Raw genomic sequence first — 22,491 nt, forward strand, 5'->3', positions numbered from 1 at the left:
GGGGGTACTCATGACAGTGTGTGCTGTACTCACCGGTGGACCTGGGTAGCCCTGGGGCCCCGGTGGCCCAGTGACACTGGGGCCATAGAGTGCGGAGCCACCTGGTTCACCCTTCTCTCCTTTGGGACCTGCCTCTCCCTTGTCACCCTGTGGGACAGTGTGCCCTTAGGACAAGCAGTTGGGTGCATCCCGCAGTCCCAGATGGCGCCAGGCCATGTGCTGAGGACATCCCCATGAGGCAAAGCTTACCCGCAGGCTGGCACTGAACCGGCTCAGGTCATAGGGGAACTGGCCTGGAGAGAGACAGAGTGTGAACACAGGGCACCCACCACTTGTCTCTCTGTCCATGGGGATGTGCCACTCACCTGGGGGCCCCGGGGCACCCACATCTCCTTTCTCTCCCTTTTGACCTGGAAACTGGTGGAAACCTGTGGGGAGCATACGGGTGATGCCATCTCAGAGGAGCGGCCCCATGGCCACCACTCCAACATAGGCACCCTTGCTTGGGGTCCACAGGCTGCCAGGAGGTGCTCAGGGTGCAGAACTCCCCTTACCCGGGAAGGCAGGACGGCTGGCATCACTGAAGCCCTGCATGGACATAGAGAGCAGCTGCTGGTGCCAGCCCAATGTGCCAGCTCTGGCAGATAGCACTGGGGTGCCCTCTCCAACCCCACCAAGTACCGAGGGGACCACAGACTACTCACATTGTTACTGTCATAGACCACACTGCCAGGTGGCCCGGGAGGGCCAGGGGGACCTGGAGGGCCAGGGGGACCCTGGAGGAGAGAAGATGCATCAGGGTCCTGGACAATGCAACAGGTTCCCAAAGGGGATTGGGCCCTGTGCCAAAGGGATGCAGGACCCTTTGGTCCCTTGTTCCCCTCTCCACGTCCAGCTGTACTCACTCGCAAGTTCAGCACACTACTGATGTCCACTGGGTCACCCTTCTCACCCTTCAGCCCATTCATGCCAGGACGTCCCTGTGGAGGAGCAGCACAACATCAGCCTCAATCCTGTCCCCATGTCACGGTACAGAGGACAGAGCTGGTGTTCCTGCCCTTGTGTTCCCTCCCCAGTATTGCCTCCATCCCCACCATCCCATGAAGACACAATCATTTGGGGTCAGGTGGGCGTGCTGGGAGAGCACCGAAGTGGCCAAGAGGCAGGGATGTAAAACAAATCAAGAATGGGTCTTACAGGTCTGCCCGGAAAGCCAATTTCTCCCTTCATCCCTGCTCGTCCATGGGGGCCCTGGAGGGAGAAGAGAGAGGACAGGAACATTCAGTGCACCGAAAAAGCCCCATCCCTCCATAAGCACAAGGAGAGTAGCGATGCTGACTTACTGATGGGCCCATTGGTCCCGGCAGCCCAGGCTCCCCCTGTGGAAATGTCAGAAAGGGAAATGTCAGCACCAGGATGGCAGCACCACCACCAGCACCATGCTCCAGCATCGTACACTCACCTTCTGTCCTTTCACATTGGCAGCAACAATGGTCCCATCTGGGCTGATGATGACGCCGGGCTCTCCCTTCTCTCCCTGCAAGAGGCACACAAATGGAGCACACACCCAGTGTTGTAGGGCTGGCACCAGCCAGAAGAATGAGGGACCAGAAGCTGTTACCTTCATCCCTGGTGCACCTTGGATGCCTGGTGATCCTGGATCCCCCTTCGGTCCCACTGGGCCCTATGCAGAGGAGCAGAGCCCACATCAGCTACCCAGCTGGTACCCAGGGGCTGCCCCACTGCTGACATCCCGACACTCACCGGGAAACCAGCATGTCCTGCTCTGCCCTATAGGAGGAGCACACAGTGAGCAAAGAGATGGCTGTTGAGGAGCACTGCCCAGGTATGGATGGGGGAGGGATGGGCCATGGGGAGGTACCTACCTCTGGGCCCGGCACAGCTGCCAAAGGCCTCTGGAAAAACAGTCAAAACATGTTGTTTTTTTTTTAATGGGATCTTTGCTCTGGAGGCCAGCCTGCAGCACAGGCAGAGCTACCACAGAGGTCCCCTGTTTTTTCCATGTGACAGGGCTGGACAGGCCCTTTTGCCCCCAGCTTCAGCTCCCTCCAGTATAGGAATGGCGCAGTACTTGGGCACGAACCCAAGGGAGCCAGAAGCTATTACTTACATCCTCACTTGAGATGTAGATGACCTGCCCAGGGGGACCAGGTGGGCCAGGGGGACCTGGCAGCCCCAAGCCATCTTGGCCTCGCTCACCCTGCAGGACACAAGTTGTCAGACCCAGTTGCCACAAAGCAGCCCCACTCATATCCCAGCAGTGCCCAGCCCACACCTACCTTCTCACCAGGGCTGCCACGGCTGCCTTTTGGACCCTGCAAGAGGATGGAAGCGTGGGTGAGCACAGGGGAAACCCAGGCCCTGTAAGGTGCTTGGGGTGATGTTGGAAGGATGGAGGTTTCCACAGAATGATGGGGACTGGGAAGAAAGCAGCATCCCTGTCTGGAGCAAGGAGCAGGTTTGGGGCAGGGATGGGGCTGTGGATCCTACCTGTGGTCCAGGGAAGCCCTCCAGGCCAGGGCGGCCATCTACACCAGGCACACCAGCATCACCCTGCAAGAGCATCAGGATGGTGTGAGCCACAGGCACAGCACCCTGACACGTTTGATCCACCCCATCCCTCCCAGCATCCCACTCCTACCTTTGGGCCTGGAGGGCCAGGATGCCCGAGGCTGCCCACCTCGCCCTTGATCCCTGGTAGTCCTGGCATACCCTGCAGAAACCACAAGGACAAGGGGACATGAGCGCACAGCGGCCACAAGGCACACACCAGGTGAGGGCAAGAAGGAGAGATGGAGTGCAACAACAGCTACCTGTGGTCCACTGGGGCCACGTGGTCCGGGGGAGCCGGTGGCAAGTGGCAGTCCAGAGCCCTCCATGTCACTCTGCAACAAGAGAAGGGGCTGAGCTGTGCCTGTCCCCCTCACCCCACAAGTACTGCCACCACCCCCATAAAAGCTCCCAGCACTTACAAATCCAGCCTCGTATCCCGGCCCTGGTGGACCTGGGGGCCCTGGGGGCCCTGGCTGCCCTCGGGGTCCAACTGGCCCAGGGAGGCCAGCCAAGCCAGGCTCTCCTGGGGGACCCACTGGTCCTGCTTCTCCCTTGCTGCCCTGCAAAGGGAAAAGAACATAGGAGTGGATGGGATGTGCAGAGCTGTCCCCACATAGCACAGTGCGCCAGGTCACCGTGCAATGTGCATGATGGCCACCAGAGGCTCTTCTACAACCATAAATACTTCTGTTTCTTTTTTTTCTTCTTTTTCTTTTTATCTCTTTTACATGCTGCCCTGACACCAGGGTGAACTTTGCACCAAAGGGGGGCATTCACATGCATCCCGCATTTTGTTATGGGTGTCTAAGTGGTGCAGGCTCCATCTCCCACCCCACCTATGCTCTCACTGCTCATAGCACCTGGGAATGTCAATTCACACAGGCCTGCAGCTTGAAGCTCCTGACCCCATCTCAGCTGTGGGGCTGTGGTGGGCAAGGGGCAGCCTCACCCCATAGGTAGGGAAAGGACAAGCATGCAGTCCAGACATGCCACCTACATGCTGTTACCTCTTGCCTTTCCCAGAGGCAGGAAAAGAAAGAAGCCGGAACAGGCAGGAAGGGAGAGGAGGTGGTTTGCTCTGGTTAGAGGAGGAGTGGAGACAGAGAGAAGATAGATATGCAAGACAGTGTGTTTCCAAGCAGGTACAGGTGCCCACTGGCTCCTTTAAGGGCTATTCTCATCTTTAAAGGCAGAAAAACATTTCCTCTGTGGGCAGTTCACCCCTCCCTTTGTGCTCCAGGCATGGGGACATCCTACAGGCCCACGACATCATGTGGCTAGCAGCCCCATGCACCCTTAAGCCCGTGCACCAAGAGTTCCAGCAGTCCCCTCTCCATGTGGCACAAGATTTACCCCCAGTGCAGCACCCCAGAGAACCCTACCTTGGGTCCTGGCGCTCCAGGGAGACCGAGATCACCCACATCACCCTGGAAAAGAGGAGGAAGAAGATATTAAGATGAGTGAGCTGCGGGCCCTTGGAGCTGAGGCCTCCAGAGATGCTCCAGGGGATCAAGCAGCAGCTGCCTCCAGAGAGAGCAGAGACACTGTGGGTGCAAGAAACAGGAGGTGCTCACCCGCTCTCCTTTAGGCCCTGGTGGTCCAGGCATCCCATCTTTTCCAGGAGGACCTAGAGGACCCTGCAAGGTGCCCAGGAGGTGCCTTCAGTGCAGGTGGCTTCACTGGGCACAGAGCTGCCACCACCATGGACAGCCCTATGATGGTCCCCTTGGTCACTCAGCACCTACCTCTGGCCCTGGGGGCCCAGGGGTTCCATCTCTGCCCGGCAGACCTGGTGGTCCTGGCAGGTCTGTGCTGTTCATCCCAAACCTTCCTGGCTCCCCTGGCAAGCCAGGCACACCTGGGGGGCCTGGGGGACCAGGTGGCCCTCGTGGGCCCTGCAAAAGAAGGGGACGATGGCCAAGTGCATCCCTCACACTTTGCAGAGAAGGGGTCTTCCACTCACCCGCAGGGTCTCCAGGTCACCACCAAACCCAGAGCCCTCCATGTCGATGAATGTCTAGGGAAGAAGCACAAAGGAAACATCAGGGCTGAGGTGTTTGACAGCACAAGGATGCTGTCCAACGGTGCCATGCTCTACAGCCTCCCAGGAGTACTCACCAGCCCATCCTGCCTGGAGGAGGGTCCTGGAGGTCCAGGGGGACCTGGTGGTCCTGGGGGGCCCCTTGGCCCCACACCGGGGTCACCCTGTGGGACGGAGAAGAGATCATGGTTCACAAGCACAGACTGGTTGCCTGGTCCACTGTGGCCACAGTTATTGGCATGGCCACCAGCACAACCACCAGCACGCTTACTCTTACCTTCTCCCCCTTCTGTCCAGACTCTCCTGGTGTCCCTGGGAACCCGGGGGGCCCCATCTCACCCTGTAAAGGGGAGCAGGAGAACAGGCATCAGGGGGTGGTGGGGCACAGAGCAGCTGTCCTGTACAGTATCCCACAACCCTTCCCACTTACAGGTTTGCCATCCTCGCCGGGATCACCCTAGGGATGGCAAAGGAGAGAGATGAGTACAGCGCAGGGGAGAAAGGGGGAGCAAGAGAGGGAGGTTTGACTCACAGGCTCTCCATCCCTGCCAGGGGCCCCATCCTTTCCTGGGGGGCCAGTGGGGCCGGGGGGGCCAGTGACTTGCTCCAGCGACATGCCGTCAGTGTGCTGTGAGGGAGGGCCAGGGGGGCCAGGCTCTCCTGGCTCACCTTTCTGGCCCTTAGAGCCAGGGTAGCCAAATCCAGCGCTGCCCTGGGAAAGAGACAGAAAAGTGTCTGACTGTGACCAGTGGCTTGACCTCTTTGCACCCCAGACTTTGTGGCCAGCATGGGCACAGCTTGGCCCTACAGCCCTGACCAGCTCCCCGACAGTGCTCACCTTGATGCCCAATTCACCTTTCTCCCCCTGCAGGACAGAAATGGAGACAGATGAGCATCAAATGTGGACACATTGCTGCAGACTGGTGGGGGAGGCAGCCCCAACGGCCCCTAACTTACCTTCTCACCCTTGGCATTGCCTGTGCCCAAGATGCCACTGGTCCCTGAGTCTCCCTTCAGGCCACGTTCACCTTTCTCCCCTTTTTCACCTTTGGGGCCAGTGCCTGCAGGGATGTGTGAGAGACACAGATGTCAGACGCACCCCACTGTGCCAGGGACCAGCACCACTGGGGTGGTGGCACAATGGAAAGAGGACAGCTGCTGTTACCTCCTGTGGAGACCTGCAGCCTCTCCTCCACTCTGGTCCTTTCTGCCTGCTGGGGGGATCCCACGCTGCTCCTTGTCCCGCTGCCCTCCACCACGGGTGGGGAGGTGACAGGGACAGCATCCAGCAGCCCCGGGATTCCCTGTGCCAGTGACAAGGGGACACTGACTTTGAGCTCCCCCAACCTGTGTATCACCATTGAGCGCAATGCCAACTCACCTTATCCTTCCCCAAGTGACCATGCCTGTCCTCTGCCCCGCTGCCGAAATCTCCAGATGCCTGCACTCAACCAGGGACAGACAGAGTGGCTCAGCCCGGGAGACAAGGAGGAGCCCCCCCAGGCTGCAGCTGCTCTGTGCTCACCTCGGTGTCATCCTCCTCCTCCTCACACTGGTGCTCAGCCGCCCGTGGGTCCCCTCGCAGCCTCAGGTCAGCAATCACACCCTGCAAGACATCATGCCACTGGGGATGGATGCACACTGGGTACCTCCTACCCTGCCACCACATCCCCAGAATGGGGGTGGATCACACCAGCCCTGAGCTGCCGGATGCTGATCCACAGCTAAAAGCCATCTGCCTGCTCTGTCACCGAGAGGTTGCAGCCGGGCTTTGGGCAGCCAGACAGCAAGGCTTTTACAGCAAGTCTTCATTTCCCCCTTGCCAGAGCATTCCCCATCCCAACTGGCGTCTCTTCTTCACCACTCCCCACCAAGGGACACCTGCCAGCTCCATCCTGCTGCTGGAAAGCTCCTATTTTGTATTTCTTAGGCTAATCCCCACTTCCTTACCATTTATTTGGGTTTTGCAAGCGCTGTGCGCGTTCAGAATGCTTATTTATACAACAAACCTCCACAAATTCCTTCCTAAGTAGGCCACCTCAGGAAGAGCCTCACAGCAGAGCTACCTGATAGGAGGGCACTGGCTGGAGGCCACAGCACAACCCAGCAAAGCCCAGCTCCTCGCTGCAAGGACAGGACACGGCCATGCTCTGATCCCAGCAGGGAGGAGAGCTGGAAGAGGAAAGATGCCTTGTCGCTGGGCAGGACACCTAAAATAACATTTCAGCTTGCTTGAAAGCACAGAGCACTCAGGAAACACAAGGGGTTTGACAAAACAAGAATCAGAGGCAGCTACAGCGCAGCCAGGCACTGTGCATAAAAACATGGAACTGCAACCACCCCCCCAAGGAAATGCCACCCATATGGACCCTGAGCTTCTCCAGTCTATTTTCTGGGGGATGCTCAGCTCTGTACCACCAATATCCAGCACACCCTACGAGCTGATCCTTACGGGTCCCTTATGCAGGATATTCTATGGTAAATGCAGCCTGCCAGTGACTGGCTCTGCTGCTTGTCTGGGGGCCAGGATTTAATCAGCCTTGTCGGCTGCAAATAGCATGGGCTGGGTCATGAGGCAGTCAGATGCCAAGCAGATGCCGAGCCTGCTGGGCAGAACCTGTGGAGCCGCAAGGACTCAGCCTCCTCTTCCTTGATGCCTGCTTATTATTCCCTGCAGGAGAACTGGGGGCAGCCAGCAGGAGGGCCATTCTGCAAGAGCTGGCTCACAGCCTCCTCCCCAAGGCACAAACATCACCTGCTAGAAAGGCAAAAGCGTCTATGCTCTGCTCCAGGCTTTTCTTCCTGCATCCGCTAGCCAAATCTCCACCAAACCTCCTGAGGAGGATTTCCTTCATGGCCGTGGCTTTTCATCCCCGCAGGTTCAAAGCGAGAGGCCGTCCTTGACACCTCTTGGAACCTCCTCAACCACTGGTCCATGGTGCATCAAGCATTAACACCTTCCTGGGACCTTTTTGCTGCCTCCTGCCCTATGTGGTTTAATAGCTCTGCTCATGAGCCAAGGCAATGTTTAATTCCACAAATGCACCCTGCAAAGCTCCTTGGTAAAAGCACTGCCCCATTGTTGGGCAGTACACAGCCCAAATGAAACCTCATGGAGCAGCTTTCCTCCAGCACACACTATGGGGGATTTCCATGTCAGCCGCATTTTCCCCACACTTCCAGTAAATCTTATCTAACACATGGACCATTCTCAAGGCACAGGCTGAGCTATCACCTTCCCTCCCAGCTCTCATCCGTCTTCCTGTAGATAATGGCCCAACAAAGATATGCTCCAGCCTGAACATTTTTTCCAGCTAAGAGAGACATTTCACCAGCCCATTTAGCAGGCACCAAAGGAGAAGGGTATTTTTAGTAAGCGGAGGCTCCAAGAGAGCATTTGCTGAAGAAGTTGGGGGTCATGGTGGATGCCACAACACTACCGCATCACCCCTTGCCTTAAGAGCTTTGCCTTGGGGATGCCCAAGGACATAACATCATGATGGCACCCTAAGCCAATCCTTCTTGCCTAGGTGATGCGCACAGCACGTCCTTTGGTTTGTCTTGTCAAAGAGCTCAGTTCAATCTCTTTGAACCAATGGGCTGGTGACACATCCCTACAGCCTCTCTCCTCCTCAGAGGTGCTGGCTGGGATGACCCAAGGCATTACCTGGTATTTATCTGGATCAGCCCCTCCAGCCTGAGCAACAAAGAGCCCAGAGCCTTCTTCCAGTTCCATCTCATCTGGGGAGCGCTCAAAGCGGACCCGCTCGTGCTCCTCGCAGTCCAGGTAGAGGACGACTTCATCCTCCTCCACGCTGATAGCAAAGCGTGTCCACTGGTTGAGCAGGGTGGGCACGGTGAAGGTGGCAGCCGCATAGGAGCTCTGTGAGCCCGGCTCAGTGTAGTAGAAGATGATCTGCTGTTTGCCCATCTGCAGGTCTGAGAGCTTAACACCCACGTAGATGATGCTCTGTGAGGAGTCTGTGATGGCAAAGAGCACACCGGCCCGTGGGGTGGTGGGCTGGATGTGAAAGAGGAGAGAAAAGTCTCGGTAGAAGGGGCTGGGCAGATGGTACCGGGCCACCTGGCCTGTGTTGGCATTGGGTCCAAAGACATAGCCAGGGTTGTTTTCAGGGCCATAGATTTTGAGGATCTCCTCTGGTGGCGGGTCTCCAATCAGCTCCAGGAGGCTGACCTCAGTGCTCAGGTTCTCTGCAAAGAGGAGGGAGAGGGGATGGTGACAAACAGCACAGCAAGGACACGCAACCTCACCAGGTCCCTCTGCTTCAGTGCCTTTGGGGACACTGCCCAGGGCCACCCACTGCTCTCACAGTGATGCTGCTCCACAGCCTGGGGATACGAGCCAGCCAGCGACACTGCTTCACATCGCAGCTGCTGAACCTAAAAGTCCCATCCAGCCACGAGGGAACCAAACAGTGAACTATCAGGCTATTTCGAGCCTGCGTCAATTAATAGCTACTTCATTTTCTCATCTTGTGGATGTGACCCCAACACTCACTGTCCCCAGAGGAACATTTCAGTGCTTTTCCCTGAAGCTAACTCTGCTCCCAGCCCCACCAACTGGACAGATGTGGCTTCCCAAAGTCAGTAGGGACCTCGTCCAGAAAATGAGAGGAATTTTTATACACGGCAAGAGAGGTCTCAAGCCTCCAATGGGCTGCTGCTCTGCTGGACCTGGATGGACAACCTTTCTTCTGAACAAAAGGTGCTAAGGCAGGGGTAAGCACATCCACATAATGGAACAGTACCATATCCAAGGTCCAGGATGTGCATTGGAACAGAGCAGGGGGTGCTGGGGAGCAGGGCCACAAGCCAGATGAGGCAGCAGTGTTTCTCAAGCTGCAGAGTGAGGATGCAGCTCCCAATCCTTGCTGATGGCTCTCCAGTTAGGGTGGTGTAGCATCCCAGAACTCAATAAAGTGAGATATCTCGCAGGTACGGCTGCACGTCATGCCCTTGCACACCCATGCCTGCTCCAAAGTTGTGACCAGCCTCGCACTGCCCTGTCCCCATAGGGTCAACCACGGCTGGGAACCATCCCAGCCCTTCCCTTGCACCGCCTGGGAAAGCGGCTGGGGCTGACATGCACCCCGCCGGCTTCCCAGATGATCTCAATTTCGAGCTCGTCTCCTGCCCCAGCTCATTTTCTCAAGGCACTTCAGGGAGTTCTGGTCAGGACAGTCTCTCCTACCAGGCACAGCTGAACATCTGGCCGTGTGAGCCAGCCCTCTGGATGCAAACTCCTGTTGTTTTGGCAGCACGCACATCCTCATCGCCCACACAATGGGCGCTGGATTCCTCCTCTCCTATGTCAACCTCTCGGGCCAGTGCCAACTTGATGCAAGCAAGTAAGTGAGCGTGCTGTGCGTCGGTGATTTTTAACTCCAGATCTCCCAGGAGCAAACAGATATCCAACAGCCGCTCCCAGCTGCAGGTTCCCATTCTGGGGTCCCCAAAACAGCCGACGACTGCAGCATGGGATTGGGCTTCATGCTGCCAACCAAGACAGCACAAAGGGCCTCTATATGAGGAGCTGTGACAATTCAGTGCCCCCCTCCCTCCCTGCTGCTGAACGCAAGTCAGGTATATCAGGGTATGCGCAGGAGCCTGGGAACCCTCACCCTGCTCTGAAGCAAGGCATTTTCCTCCAGAGAATTTTAAAAAAGAAAACCAAATAAGTATATTAAAAATAGATAAACAAATCAGCTCAGCCCAGCTTGGGAGAGAAATACATCCCTTGGGATGGCAGGAAGAGATGAATACCTGGGTTCCTATTCCAAAGCATGGGGGCACTTGAGCACATGGAGCACCCCCAGCTCCTGTGGCTGCCAAGCCAAGGACGGCTGGCCCTGCTGGAGGGATGACAGAAATGCTTCATTCTAGAGGCCAGGGGACATTTCTCACTGCCAACCTCAGTTCTGTGGATGGTGGTCAACCATGAGTTGCCCCACACATGATGGCACATGCAGGCAAAAGGCAAAGCTGCTCCCATCATGCCAAGCCATGCCATGCAATGCTGCATCAGCTGCCCCTCTGTGCAGCAGCACTGGCCTTAAGAGACACCACTGGGAAGCATGGATGGTGCTTATCTTGGCTTGGAGGAAGCCAAATTCAGAAAAGCTTTAAGCTAAGAGGAAATCAGAGCTTCCTCCCAGGGGTCCACACAGGCAGGGATGTAGGAGCCATCTCTGCAGTTCTTCATGTAGACAGCCCATCCTCTGCTTTGAGGCTTGGTGGTGGGGGGGGGGGGGGAGAGAGGAAGGCTGAATGAGGCTTTTGTTAGCAATGCAATTCACAGTCCTGTTTTCCCTTGGTATTTCAACCATCTCTGGGTTCCCCCTTCCTCTCCAAACACTTGCACCTGGCACAGAGCAGGAGTTGGGCGACGATACAAGGAAGCTTCCCAAAGAAAACAGGCTTGCACCTTGCAACACGCGAACAAGCCCATGATGGCCACAGGCACATCCAGATCCCATCTGCAGGGTGGGGATGGTCCATCTGCCTGCAGCACAGCACTCACATGCCAGCACTGTCAACTACAATGCGATATTGTGCGCTCACCCCCGCAGCGGGACTCCCGCCTTGCCGACATTCCTGACCATGCACAGTGGGCAGCAGGGGAATCCCCCAGCCATGGATCCATCCCAACCCCAAACTGTCTCAGAGAGACTCCTGGGCAGCCCATGGATTGCAATGGAGGACTGTTAGCACCCTCACAGCTGGTCACGCAGTTCTCACATGGGCACAACTGCAGTTCCAGGTGGTGCTGGCACAGAATCACACAGGGATGCCTGAGGCCACAGTGACCGAGCTTTGGCTCCCGCTGCCCTTGGAAGGGCTCCAGAGATGCTCAAGGCTGCTCTGCATCCCCGCCTCTCCCCCTTCCCGTCGCATCCCACAGAGAGCTGCTTTGACAGCCCAGGGGGCCAACAAGGCCATGTGTGCGTTCCGTGACCCCCCAGGTCTGTCTGCTCCACGTCACCTGAGGGCACAGGGTCCAGCATGAGAACACAGCCCCATTCACTGGAGCTGCAAGGGGCAGCAGTAGGAGTTCCCATTCTGGCTTTCATCCCCTGCTCCAGGGGAGTGTTTCTGTCCCCAAGCTGCCACCCTTGGCTCCTCACCCCGCTGGCTAAGTCACGCAGGGCTCAAAAACACTTGATGGCAATAGTCGAGCACCAAGCACCTCTCTTGCTTTCTGAGCAGGGGGATCAAACATTAGCAGTGGGTAAATCATTAACCTCAAGGCAGGGCAGCAGGCACGTGAGTGTACATATGCGAGGTCACAGCCCTGGCCCCATGCTGGGGAGTGATGCCCCGCGCCTCCCTCCAGCTCCAGCCTGGGGTCACCTTGAAGCCCCCATGGTGAGCACTACATCCCGCTCCAGCAGGGACAACCTGAGGATGGGACAAGGATGTTCCTCTTTGCAGAAGGAGTGAAAACCCAAAAATTGAGGTAGGGTAGAGAGGCTTTTGGCCAGGGGTCTCTCACAGAGATGAGGCAGTAGCGCTGGAAGGCTTAGGCTGGTAAGACATGCGGAGGGAGGACATGGACAAGGGTCACCAGCCACATTACCTGCGGATACATTAACAAAGACACAAGAATACCCTCCGTCCTCCTCGGGGAGAGAGTCACAGGGCAGAGGCAGGCGCCCACCAGCCGAGTGCATCCAGCACAGGTCTCTGACGGCCTCACAGAAGCCCTGGCACGGCGGGGGAGTTACAGGGACCGAGGCACTACACCCAGGGACCAGGAGCAAGCAGAGGAACCACTCCAAGTAGCGGTGGCACCGAGACTCAAGCAGCCCCTCCCACTCATGCAAAGCAGCCCGAATTTCCGCCTCGCTGCCGTGGCTGAGATAATTCGGCAATCTGATATGGTTGGTGCCCAGAATGGAGCAGAAGGGCAGGTGGGCTGGGAGGGGCAGGCAGCGCCCACCCGCTGGCAGCAGTCTGGGGAAGGAGGGAGCGAACCCCGCGCCAGCGACTCGCAGGGTGGAGGTTAGTAAATCGAACTCGGGAGGACCAGCAGGAGGAGAATCCGCACCGCTCACTGCCCTCAGTTTGGGCGCAGAAGGGCTCTGGTTCCCACTGACACCAAGCAGTGCCAGCCCCTCGCCGTCGATGCTGCGCTTCGGGTCCCCATCACCCAGTGTTGCAGCGCTGGGAGTGGCGGGGGACGGCCGGGGGGCAGCCCAGGGTCCCCAGCCCCGTGTCCCAGCACGGTCTGCAGCATGTGGCGTGGGCGATGCTCCGTGTTGCTGCGCCGCAGGGTGGTGGGCACTGTCACCTGATGGGAAAGGGAAAGGAGCTCTACCTGGACGGGTGGCTGCTGGCCTCTGCAGGGAACCCCCCGTCCCCTCCTGCTGCCGGGGCAGCTCCGTCGTATTGGGGTTCCCCGTTCCCAGGGGCAGCGGAGTCTCGGTGGGGCTGTGGGTGGGTGCTGTACTGCGAGGGGGAGCGGCAGTCCATGCGGTGCTGGTCGGCACCGTGATTCCCGTTGTGCTCCCGTCCCCCTGCTCGGTGCCATCCGTGCTCTCAGTGCTCTCCTGTCCTGTGGGTGCTGCCATGCTGGGCTCTGGCTCCGAGTGCCGCTGCGTGGTGGCCACATCCCCTGCTGCTGGTGGTGTGCTCAGAGTTGGCGACGTCTCTGCAGTGCTGGGTGCCGTGGGGGTCCCCGATGTTTTCGGGCTGCCCCAAATCCAGTCAAGGAGCTGCGCGTCAGAGGAGGAGATGCAGCAGGAAGCCAGCAGCAGCCAAAGCCCCAGGTGGAGCAGAGCCATGGGGAGGGGAAAGCGAGCCCCCTGGCTTCTCAACCAGAGGGGCTCAGGGGCAGAGGAAGCAGCTTGGCCCCAGCGAGGCGCCCGCAGCGCTCGCATCGCTCTCTCCTCTCCAGCTCCCAGCCTTCAAACCGGAGCGTTGGGAGGAGTGGCCCCGCCGCCGGTCGCGAGCCCTCCTCTCCCAGCGCCAGCCTCTTGGCAGCAGGCACGGCCCCCGGGGGGCGCACAGCCGGGCCGCGACCCTCCCGAGCCCCTCAGTGCCCAGGAGCAGAGCCAGCGGTGCGAGCTCCTTGGGCTCGTGGCCCACACTAGCCAGCTGCTGCTGCTCCTGCGTTAACTCCTTCTCCCCCAAAGAAAGGAAAGGGAAAATGACCCAGAAAATACGTCCAAGATTTCTGCTGGCCATGAAAGCAACCAGTCCCCAGAGCAGCGACCCTTTCCTTGCTCGGTTTCATGGCCAGAACCCCAATGTGCTGCAGAAGGATGGTGAGCAAATGGGTCCAACAGATAGTGAGGTGGAGGAGCACAGACGGGCCCCCCCAGCACCACGTGCCATAATGCCTCCAAGCCAGGGTGTGAGCAACAGCAGCCTGGAGCTACAGTTCTGCTGGAGCTGGTTGCGAAAGCCTGCAGCGAGCAGCACAGTGCTGGAGCCACACAGGGACAGCCCAGATCTGCAATATCACAGTGTCCCCCCAACGCTGACCAGGAGAACCATAGCATACCCCAAGTTGAAAGGGACCCACAAGGGACACCCAGGCCTCACACAGCACCACCCAAACCTCACCCCAATGGCTGAGAGCGATGTCCCAATGCTCCCTGTGCTTGGGGCCATACCCACTGCCCTCTGGGCAGCCTTTTCCTCCCCCCCCCCGCCACACACAGCTCCATGCCATTCCCTCAGGCTCTGTCACTGTCAGCAGAGCTCAGCATTGCCCTTCCACTCCCTGCGAGGAGCTGCAGGCTGACACGAGTCCTCCCTTCAGCCTCCTCTTCTCCAGGCTAAACAAACAAACCAAGGGACATCAGCCACTCCTCACACATCTCACCCTCAGGCCCTTCACCAACTCCACAGCCCTACAGAGTCCTGCTTCTCCCGCTGTTCCAATTTGTAAAGAAATTAAACAGGAACAAAACGGGGTCAATGAGGCTTGCGATCGTTTTAAAACAGCCTTTTGGCAAGGATCTGGTAGTCAGGAAAAGTGTGAAACTAACTCTCAGATGTCCATTAGCTCCATGCACTGCTTCCCACGCTCCTTTTTGGTGTGATTTGTGCAGGTTTTCCCACTAAAATGGTGGCTGGCACGGGAATAATGCTACGCTAACACGCCTAATGTTGTTTCACGAGCGCTTTGTGGAACAGCTTTCTCCTGACACAGCACAGCCTACACCCAATGTCATGCATTTTTTGCCTTTATGGTCGGGTTTCCACGTGCACCCCCCGCTCAGCAGCTCCTTGCAGCTCCTGTCAGCCTGCCCCGTCATGTCCCAACAGGGCTCCGTGACGCTTCTCAAGGCCGCTCCACCCCAAATGAGTGTTTGGAGGACAAGTCCTGGGTGATCACAGATGGAAGGGATCACAAAGATCACCCATTTCCAGCCCCTGTGCTATGGACTGGCTGCCCCCACGAGCTCATGCTGCCCAGGGCCCCATCCAGCCTGGCTCTGAGCACCTCCAGGGATGGGGCACCCACATGTCCTGGGCACAAAGCCCCAGCAGGTCCAAGAGCAGGGGACCATCGTGACAGGCTTATTCCTGGCTGCCCAGATGGACGGACAAACAGCAAAGCTGTTCCTGGACAGAGCCCAAATCCCTTTCTCACGCTGGTGAGTCAGGGCCGGGGGCTGCCTATGGGAAGGATGGGTGGAAACCCAGGCTCAGCAGTCCTCACTGGGGCCCACTGCAACAGGGGGCCCACAGGAAAAGCCCCGGTATCCACGCTGAGCAATGCAGAGAAATGGCCCTTTTAGGCACCCTGACAATGGAGAGATTCATTTTTGCCACAAAGGGGCTGTTGATGGGGTGCGGGCAGGGTACTGGAATGTACCCTGGACAGGGGGATGCAGGCACCATTTCCCACGGCTTCTCCCCCAAAGCAGAGATGCAGAACACTGGGTAGGAGCACCACAAGCCCCGGCAAGCCACCTTGCCTCCACAGGGAGCATTCCAAGAAGCAGGGCAGGCTGAGCACGCAGACGCAGTGCAAGCAGGGATCATGGGTGAACCATGCATGGTGCATAAGGAAAAGGGAAACCAGAGAGTCCTGGTTTCAGACCTATATTCCACACTTGTGGTTAACAGATAACCATGTTTGAGCAGGGCACTGAACCAAAGGGTTTCTAGCAAGCTGGCTGCATGCTCCTCGGGGCAGAGGGAAGAGCATGGGGTTGTGACAGAGGACCTGGCCAGGAAAATGCTTGTGTTGTGCCAGCGCAGCACACACGGGACTGGCTCATGGAGCCTCCCAGTGTGGTGCTTTGAGCTCTCAGCAGGGAGAGTTTGGGGGATGGATGGTGGGACCAAGGGGACAAGTTAAGCTCAGGAAAGCGCATCCCACAGACCTAGCTGGATGCTGGGGACAACTAGCCAGTCCCTGTGGCGTCACGCTGCTCTTTCTTGAGGGCTCCCTACCCAGCAGTGAGCAGCATGAACGGATGGACAGACAGGCAGACAGCAGAGGGAGCTCCAGGCCCAAGCACTGCACAGAGTAGAGGTCGAACAGAAGCCCGGAGTGATGCTACTGTGCCCATGGGCACTGCACTGGGATGTGGCACCCAGCACAGCTCCCGACCGCTCAGCTGGGGCAGGACAAGACCCCAGCGGCCCTGCCCCTTTCCCTTCTAGGTGTTACTGGCCCACCAAAGACCTCTCCTTTCCAGGCCAAGAACCCTTGAACATGCTTAGCCAAGCAAGCCCAGACAGGGCGAGGAACCTGATCCCTCACCTGAAGTTCCCTGCCTCCTCTCTTGCTCCTGGCTCTCGCTCAAGCCCCAACCCCTCCAGCACAGCTGATTCCACCCTCCACCCCCTGCCCTTCACAGGAAGCCCGGAAGATTGCCCATAGCAGCACAACCCATTGGACTAACAGAAGGACCTCTCAGATTGCTCCTAGGGGAGGATGAGTCACCTTCCTCACTGCTGCACACACATTTGTGTTAGGAATGCCTCACTGGAGGTGCTCAGGCAACAGCCACCCCCAGGACTCTTTTCTCAATGGCAAAAGGGCTTGGTGTACTAAGGGAGTGTGTTCAGCTGCCAGGGCATCCCTGGACCTCCACCATCCCCTGCGTGGCTCAGCCCAGGGGTGCAAAAGACACCCCATGAGAACACAGCACGGCCTCACAGTCTTTCCAAAGCACAGCTCCATCATTTGCTAGCATGAAAGCTCAGCCCTGTAACATCAGAAGGCTCATACTGCAATGCATGAGAAAGCACCCAGCTCCAAAAAGGACAAAGTGCTGCACTAGCAGCCCAAGCTCCCTGACACGTCCCTAGAAGTAAGGCTCTCATCCCATGCACCCACAGCCATGCAAGCTCCGAGCAGCCTGGGCATCTGGACCTCAGAGCCTCCCAGGTGTGGAGCAAAGAGAGACTGCAGTGAGCTGTGGGAGTGTTCTGTTGTTTAAAATCACCGCTGCCAGACAGTAGGGCCAGCTGCCCACTGATAAAGCACTGCACACTGTAGGTCTGGATATGCAGCTCCCTGCTGTGAAATAGAGGCACATAGAGGTGCTGCCCTGCCTGTGCACGTTGTCCAGCATGAGATGGGGAAGTGACAAAACCTGAGCACTGGCCCAGCAGAGAGGCTGCAGGCAGAGCATTCGAGCACCGAGCAGAAAAAAAAACCCAGCAACTGTCAGAGGCAGATGGTATCTTTAAAACCTATCGATGTTTGGGATTTTAATCTCTTCCTATGCGAAAGCACAAACAACAGTTAAAAGGCACTCATCAGGACACACGCGTAAGAGGCCTAAGGATATTGCTACATCCCGCTGACCTCCCATGCAGCCAGCGGGACAGACAGCAGGACAGGCGCCTGCCAGCAGCAGAGAGGTGGCTGAGCAGCTGCACCCAGGACAGGGACACAGATATCCCCAGTGCTGTACACCATCTTTATCTGGGATAGGGATGCAGGGACCCCGTGCCATCTTTGGAACAACACCAAACACAAAGTAAATGCAGTCTGTAAATGCAACATGCATCAGTCCAGCATTCCAAATCCTGGCAAAGGGCAGTGCTTTATGCAGGGGAAAGGGACGCTGCATGGTTGCAGGTTATTGCATGTGCCAGCAGCCACCGGGGCTGGTGACGCAGGTGGTGGCTCAGGGAGGATGCAACCAGCTTCCCACAGCCGTGCAGCACTGCCAAGCCCCCGGGACTGTAGCAGCGTTCCTAAACATTTACTCATGGAGAGACAGAAACTTCCTCCCAGCAAATTCCTCGATAAGATAAACCATTAAAATGTCACGACTGCCTGGGGGAGCGATCAAATCATCCAGGGGATAACAAACAGCCTGGGCGCACCGCTGAGCTGGGATACACCCAACACAGGGCTCCCACACCCCTTCAGTGAGCTTTGGAACCAGAGTGCCCTAAGCCTGGCTAACGTGTCCCCATTGCAACCCTGGCCATGAAGTCATTGATGCCCACCAGGGTCTTCTCACTGAAGAAGTCAGTTCATTTATCAGTTCTCATGTGAAACATGCAGACTATGGCAGCTGGCACAGCGGAGCTGACACCAAGCAAAGAATCTCCCCTCCATCCTCCCTGGCGAGACTAAAAATACCACCAAGCTGCTTCCTCCGGGAGCAGCACGGGACAGGTCGGGTCCCAGCAAAGGCACCACGCACTGACCTCGTAACTCATTACCCAGCCCAATGGGAGGACAGCAACATGCCGGCAGCTCCCTTTTTCTCAGCACATCCCGCAGAGCCGGCTTTGTCCGCAGGCGGGGGGCAGGCCAGGGGGCACCAGCTCTGCTTCCCATCACCGTGGGGCCGCCCGACAGCCAGGAGATAAGGCAGCGGGAGGCTAGGGAAGGAATGTGCCCCCTTCCTGCCCCCATGGCAATGCATCACCCTGCAGACCAAGTGCTCCCTGGAGGGGGGAAAGGTGCAGAGCCCACCCTAAGCTGCCTCCATCATGGTACTGATGTGCCACGCTTTACCACCACTGGTAATTCCACCTCTGAGCGGGAGCACACAGCATTGGGTGCTCCTCTGCCTCGACCCCAAAGGAATTCCCAAATCACAATTGCATTCCTGGAATTCCTGCAGCCCCTGGGAAGTGCTGGAAGCATGGGGGTGATGGGAGGGTGTTGGTTCCTAGCTCTGCTGTGGACAGGGGCAGCCAGGTGCTGTTTCCAGACACCTCATTACCTGCAAATACAGGGCACGAGAGCTCTGCAGAAAGCAGGGGCTTGGGAGCCAACTTGATGCTGTTCAAGCAAAGAGTAATGCTGAGCTGCTGAGAAAGATCTGCCCTGGCAGGGGCTGTCCAGGGCTCAGACAAAGCCTTCCAGCGTCATGAGGAGAAGGAAACACAGCCTGAGTCTCCTACAAGTGCATCTCCAGCACACAGCACCCAAAGGGCACCCTGCCTGGGATATCCACACCCAGGTAGCAGCAAAGAGACCTAGGCATCCCCTCGAAGCCACGTTGTGGGGAACACTGCTCTGCCAGCCAACTGGAGGAAAAAGACATAGGGAGGGTTTTTCCTAACCCCAAAGACCACCTTTCAGTTGCCCTTGGTGTCTGCACAGATACCCTGACACTTGAGGTTTTGTGTGCCTCAAGCCACAGGGTGCTCCTAATAAGGCTCTATGCCTGCTCCGTGCTCCTTCCACCTATCTGCACTCCTTGTACAACACCCCATCTCTGCTGTTGGCTTTGGCATCTTTTTCCCCGATCTTTCACAAGTTCACACCAAGCTGTGACATCCTGCCTCGATAGCATGTCCCTGTCCCATCTGGGCTGCCAGCCCAGCTCAGGGTCACCACACTCCATGCCATGCCCTGGCACAGCTCCGGTACTGCAGCGAGATGCTGGGAGCAGCCTTCAGCAGCATCACCCCTGCCCTTGAACCTGCCCTGCCACACACATCAGAGGGCTCAGTGCCTTGAAATCCATCTGTCTTGTGGCAATGTGATGCCAGTCAAGGCTGCTGCCTTACAAGAGGGTCTTCATTGAAACTGTTGAGGATGCCAACCAATGTTTACAGACGTTAGGATGAATGGCATCCAATGGGTCTAATTTGCTGGTGAGTGCTCCAGCCTGGCATTCCCACAAGCACGTCACTGCGAGCCTTTCCAGCACAGAAAGGGTTAAAAACACAAAAAATCCCCACACCACAAAGCAGCAGGCAGGCCTGGAGTGGGGGATTAGAGAGAATAGGGCCATTTCTCAGCACTGACTATGGCAACATAAATAGAAAAGTAACATTACACTGGAGCCGGGCCCTTTTGCCCCGCTCTGTCCCCACAATGCCACCATTGTCCAGATGACAACTGGCTGTTTTCCCTGTGTGGGGCTGACATCCTGCAGGCTGGGCATGGCGCTGGGGGACCGCCTTCTACTCATCCCAAAACGTGCCCCAGCACGGCCAGGGGTATCCACAGCACCATCACCACGCACCCCAGTGTAGGACAGATGTCCCTTTGCATCCCATGCCACCCTGATTTAAGTCTGTTTGTGTGGTTTGACTTTGCAGGGAGCAAGGAAGGGAGAGCAGCAATAAGGCAAGCAGAGGGATGTGGCATTTTCCCACTGTGAACTTCAGCACGGAGCAAGCAGAGGGCAAAGGCAGGAGGCGGCTGTGCGCCCCAAAGCACCGCAAGCAGCTGCTCCAGGATTCTTCTGCATTTTAATTATACAACCACTCAAGTTTCTTCCTAATGGGAATGCTGAAAACCAGTTTTTCCTGCAGCAAGGCCAACTCCACAAATGCTAGCAGTGACCTGTGAAAAAAGCCCCATAAATCAGCACGGCAACATTTCCCCCCCCACCTCCCCCCTCCTTGCAGCATCACCGCTGCATTTCACTGGGTTTTTTCCACTGCTTTAGATTTTGGTTTTGTTTAATTTTCTGAGTTTATGAGCTTTTGTTGTTGGTTTGGTTTTGGTTTCTTCATCCCCCCCCCCCTCAAAGAAAACATCCATAAATAAATAAACCACTATGAAGATTCCACAAACCCACCTTCAGCACCACAGCATCCCTCACACCCACAGCCACGTGGCTGCTCCTAGCAGGGCAGGATGAGGTACCCCATGTGGAACAAGCAAATCCCAAACCTCTGAGCAAATCCCAACCACCCCCCTCAGCAAATCCCAAACCTCCCCTCCTGGCTGCTGCTGGGCAGCAGACAAAGGGCACTGAATTAGCAATTCCCCAGTGAGAGTTTGGTGCTGTTCGAGCTGAAAAGAGAAAGGGGAGGGAAGGGCGGAGGGGGGTGGAAAAAAGGAGGAAGAGGACAAAAAAAGGAAGAAAAATGTCAGCAGAAAAGGACTCCATGCAAGATGCAGTGTGTCTGCTAAGCACCCAGCCCAGCAGCAGGGAGCACCCAGCCCCATACACCATAGTGGTGATGCTGGGATATGGTGCAAGCGATGGGAACAGGCAGCAGGACAATGGCCGGGGGGACCACAGGGCAGGAGAAAGCCCAGAAAGGGGCTGTGGGGAAGGAAAGGAAATGGAGCATACAGCAGATTGCAAGGGGACATTGTTATTGGTCAATAATCAGCACGGCAGAGGGTCCTGAGCACAAAGCTGCATCTCAGCCTGTTTAGCTGCCCGGAGATGGGAATTCCCCTTAAGGGAGGGCCACACTTGGCCAGCCTTGAGGCTCAAGTTATCAGTCTGTCCCCAGCTGTAAGGTACTTGGACAGATCCTGCTGGCTGCCCCACCATGCAGCAAACATCCTCCATCCACCTCCTCCAAGCCCTGTTGCTAGGACACTTGAGGCAGCAGAAATACAGCGCGGGCCGGATTAGTGTCTAGACTGACTGACCTCTCCCTCTAGGTAGCACAGGGGCAAGAATTGGGCCCCTGAGACTTTCCTTGGAGGAAAGGCAAAAGGGGGGCTTTGTGCAGCCCCCAGAAGTGGGAGCAGAGCAGAGGGATGCTGCTGTGCCAAGTGAGCTACCTGAGGCCCACTGCTAGGTGCGGGCCTGCCCAGCAACCGGTGACAAAAGGGCCTTTCATGGAAGGGACATGTCAGCGCCACAATTAGCAGGGGAAAGGGGAAAAAAAAAAGAGCTGAAAGAAGATTATTACCTCCAGCGCTGCCTCTGGGGGCTGGAGGCTGCGGGGCCCCTTGCAAACATGTACGTTAACTCTTTAGGTTGAGCCCAGGCAGGGAATAGGGACTGTAGAGCTGCTTCCCAACCCAGTAAAGTGCATTTTGGGGGTATGCTTCCATTCTGAAATAGAACTGTAGAAACATAAAGGTTGGAAAAGACCATGAAGACCATTGACTCCAACCCACTGTGCTGACTGACCACCACCATGGTGCCACATCTCAACAGTTCGTGGGGACCTCCAGGACTCACCCACCTTGGTGTGCAGCCTGTGCCAATGCATTAATGTTCTTTCTAAGATGAAATTCTTCCTAATATCTAACCTGACCCTCCCCTGATGAAACTTGAGGCCATCACCTCACGTCCTTTGGCTCCAGCACTGGACCAGAACCATTGAGCTGTGGTGAGCCAGCAGGGAGTAGGGACATTTTCTTGCTGGTTACACCAGGTGTTGGATGGGAAACAACCCACTCTCTCTGGGAAGGCAGAGAGCTGCAGAGAACACTGCCTTACCTCCTTTCTGTCATCTCCATAGCCAGAGATGCAGGAATTTGCTACACAGCACCATCTTATCGCAGGGTGCCCTGCTTGGAAACCTCCTCTGGGAATCAGTGCAGATCCCATCCTCCGCTTGCAGCCTCTGGTTACATTGTCACGCCAGGGCGACAATGGCACCTTTGAGCTTATCTGGTGGGGGTGGCAGTGCTGTAGCCCACAGCTGATACCCCTCTGTGGGCTTCAGATTGCACACAGTGGGGCTTTTCTCCTCCAAATGCCCAG

At 57.0% G+C, this 22,491-nt stretch overlaps 1 protein-coding gene across 3 annotated transcripts in view; it reads right to left on the reverse strand.

Moving 5' to 3' along the window:
* Window positions 1–22,491, reverse strand: part of COL18A1 (collagen type XVIII alpha 1 chain) — a 30,354-nt gene that overhangs the window by 3,306 nt on the left and 4,557 nt on the right. The window contains exons 1-33 of one of the 3 annotated variants that reach the window (XM_015867689.2): window positions 12,954–13,530; window positions 8,283–8,827; window positions 6,141–6,221; window positions 5,997–6,056; window positions 5,781–5,919; window positions 5,573–5,676; window positions 5,454–5,480; window positions 5,148–5,327; window positions 5,046–5,072; window positions 4,893–4,955; window positions 4,693–4,779; window positions 4,538–4,591; window positions 4,320–4,469; window positions 4,149–4,211; window positions 3,957–4,001; window positions 2,994–3,134; window positions 2,835–2,906; window positions 2,663–2,734; window positions 2,512–2,574; window positions 2,301–2,336; window positions 2,132–2,221; window positions 1,887–1,916; window positions 1,765–1,791; window positions 1,622–1,684; window positions 1,463–1,537; window positions 1,344–1,379; window positions 1,198–1,251; window positions 906–980; window positions 705–776; window positions 555–588; window positions 366–428; window positions 250–293; window positions 34–147 (exon numbers count right to left, since the gene is read on the reverse strand). In XM_015867689.2, coding sequence (XP_015723175.2) covers window positions 34–147; window positions 250–293; window positions 366–428; window positions 555–588; window positions 705–776; window positions 906–980; window positions 1,198–1,251; window positions 1,344–1,379; window positions 1,463–1,537; window positions 1,622–1,684; window positions 1,765–1,791; window positions 1,887–1,916; window positions 2,132–2,221; window positions 2,301–2,336; window positions 2,512–2,574; window positions 2,663–2,734; window positions 2,835–2,906; window positions 2,994–3,134; window positions 3,957–4,001; window positions 4,149–4,211; window positions 4,320–4,469; window positions 4,538–4,591; window positions 4,693–4,779; window positions 4,893–4,955; window positions 5,046–5,072; window positions 5,148–5,327; window positions 5,454–5,480; window positions 5,573–5,676; window positions 5,781–5,919; window positions 5,997–6,056; window positions 6,141–6,221; window positions 8,283–8,827; window positions 12,954–13,515 — 3,348 coding nt within the window. In that variant the 5' untranslated portion in view covers window positions 13,516–13,530. Of the gene's footprint in view, window positions 1–33; window positions 148–249; window positions 294–365; window positions 429–554; window positions 589–704; window positions 777–905; window positions 981–1,197; window positions 1,252–1,343; window positions 1,380–1,462; window positions 1,538–1,621; window positions 1,685–1,764; window positions 1,792–1,886; window positions 1,917–2,131; window positions 2,222–2,300; window positions 2,337–2,511; window positions 2,575–2,662; window positions 2,735–2,834; window positions 2,907–2,993; window positions 3,135–3,956; window positions 4,002–4,148; window positions 4,212–4,319; window positions 4,470–4,537; window positions 4,592–4,692; window positions 4,780–4,892; window positions 4,956–5,045; window positions 5,073–5,147; window positions 5,328–5,453; window positions 5,481–5,572; window positions 5,677–5,780; window positions 5,920–5,996; window positions 6,057–6,140; window positions 6,222–8,282; window positions 8,828–12,953; window positions 13,531–22,491 lie in introns of those variants that run through there. The other 2 variants (XM_015867691.2, XM_015867690.2) reach the window with 2 other exon arrangements.

Source organism: Coturnix japonica, chromosome 7 (genome assembly GCF_001577835.2).
Source record: "Coturnix japonica isolate 7356 chromosome 7, Coturnix japonica 2.1, whole genome shotgun sequence".
In the NCBI taxonomy this organism is placed as follows: Eukaryota; Metazoa; Chordata; class Aves; order Galliformes; family Phasianidae; genus Coturnix; species Coturnix japonica.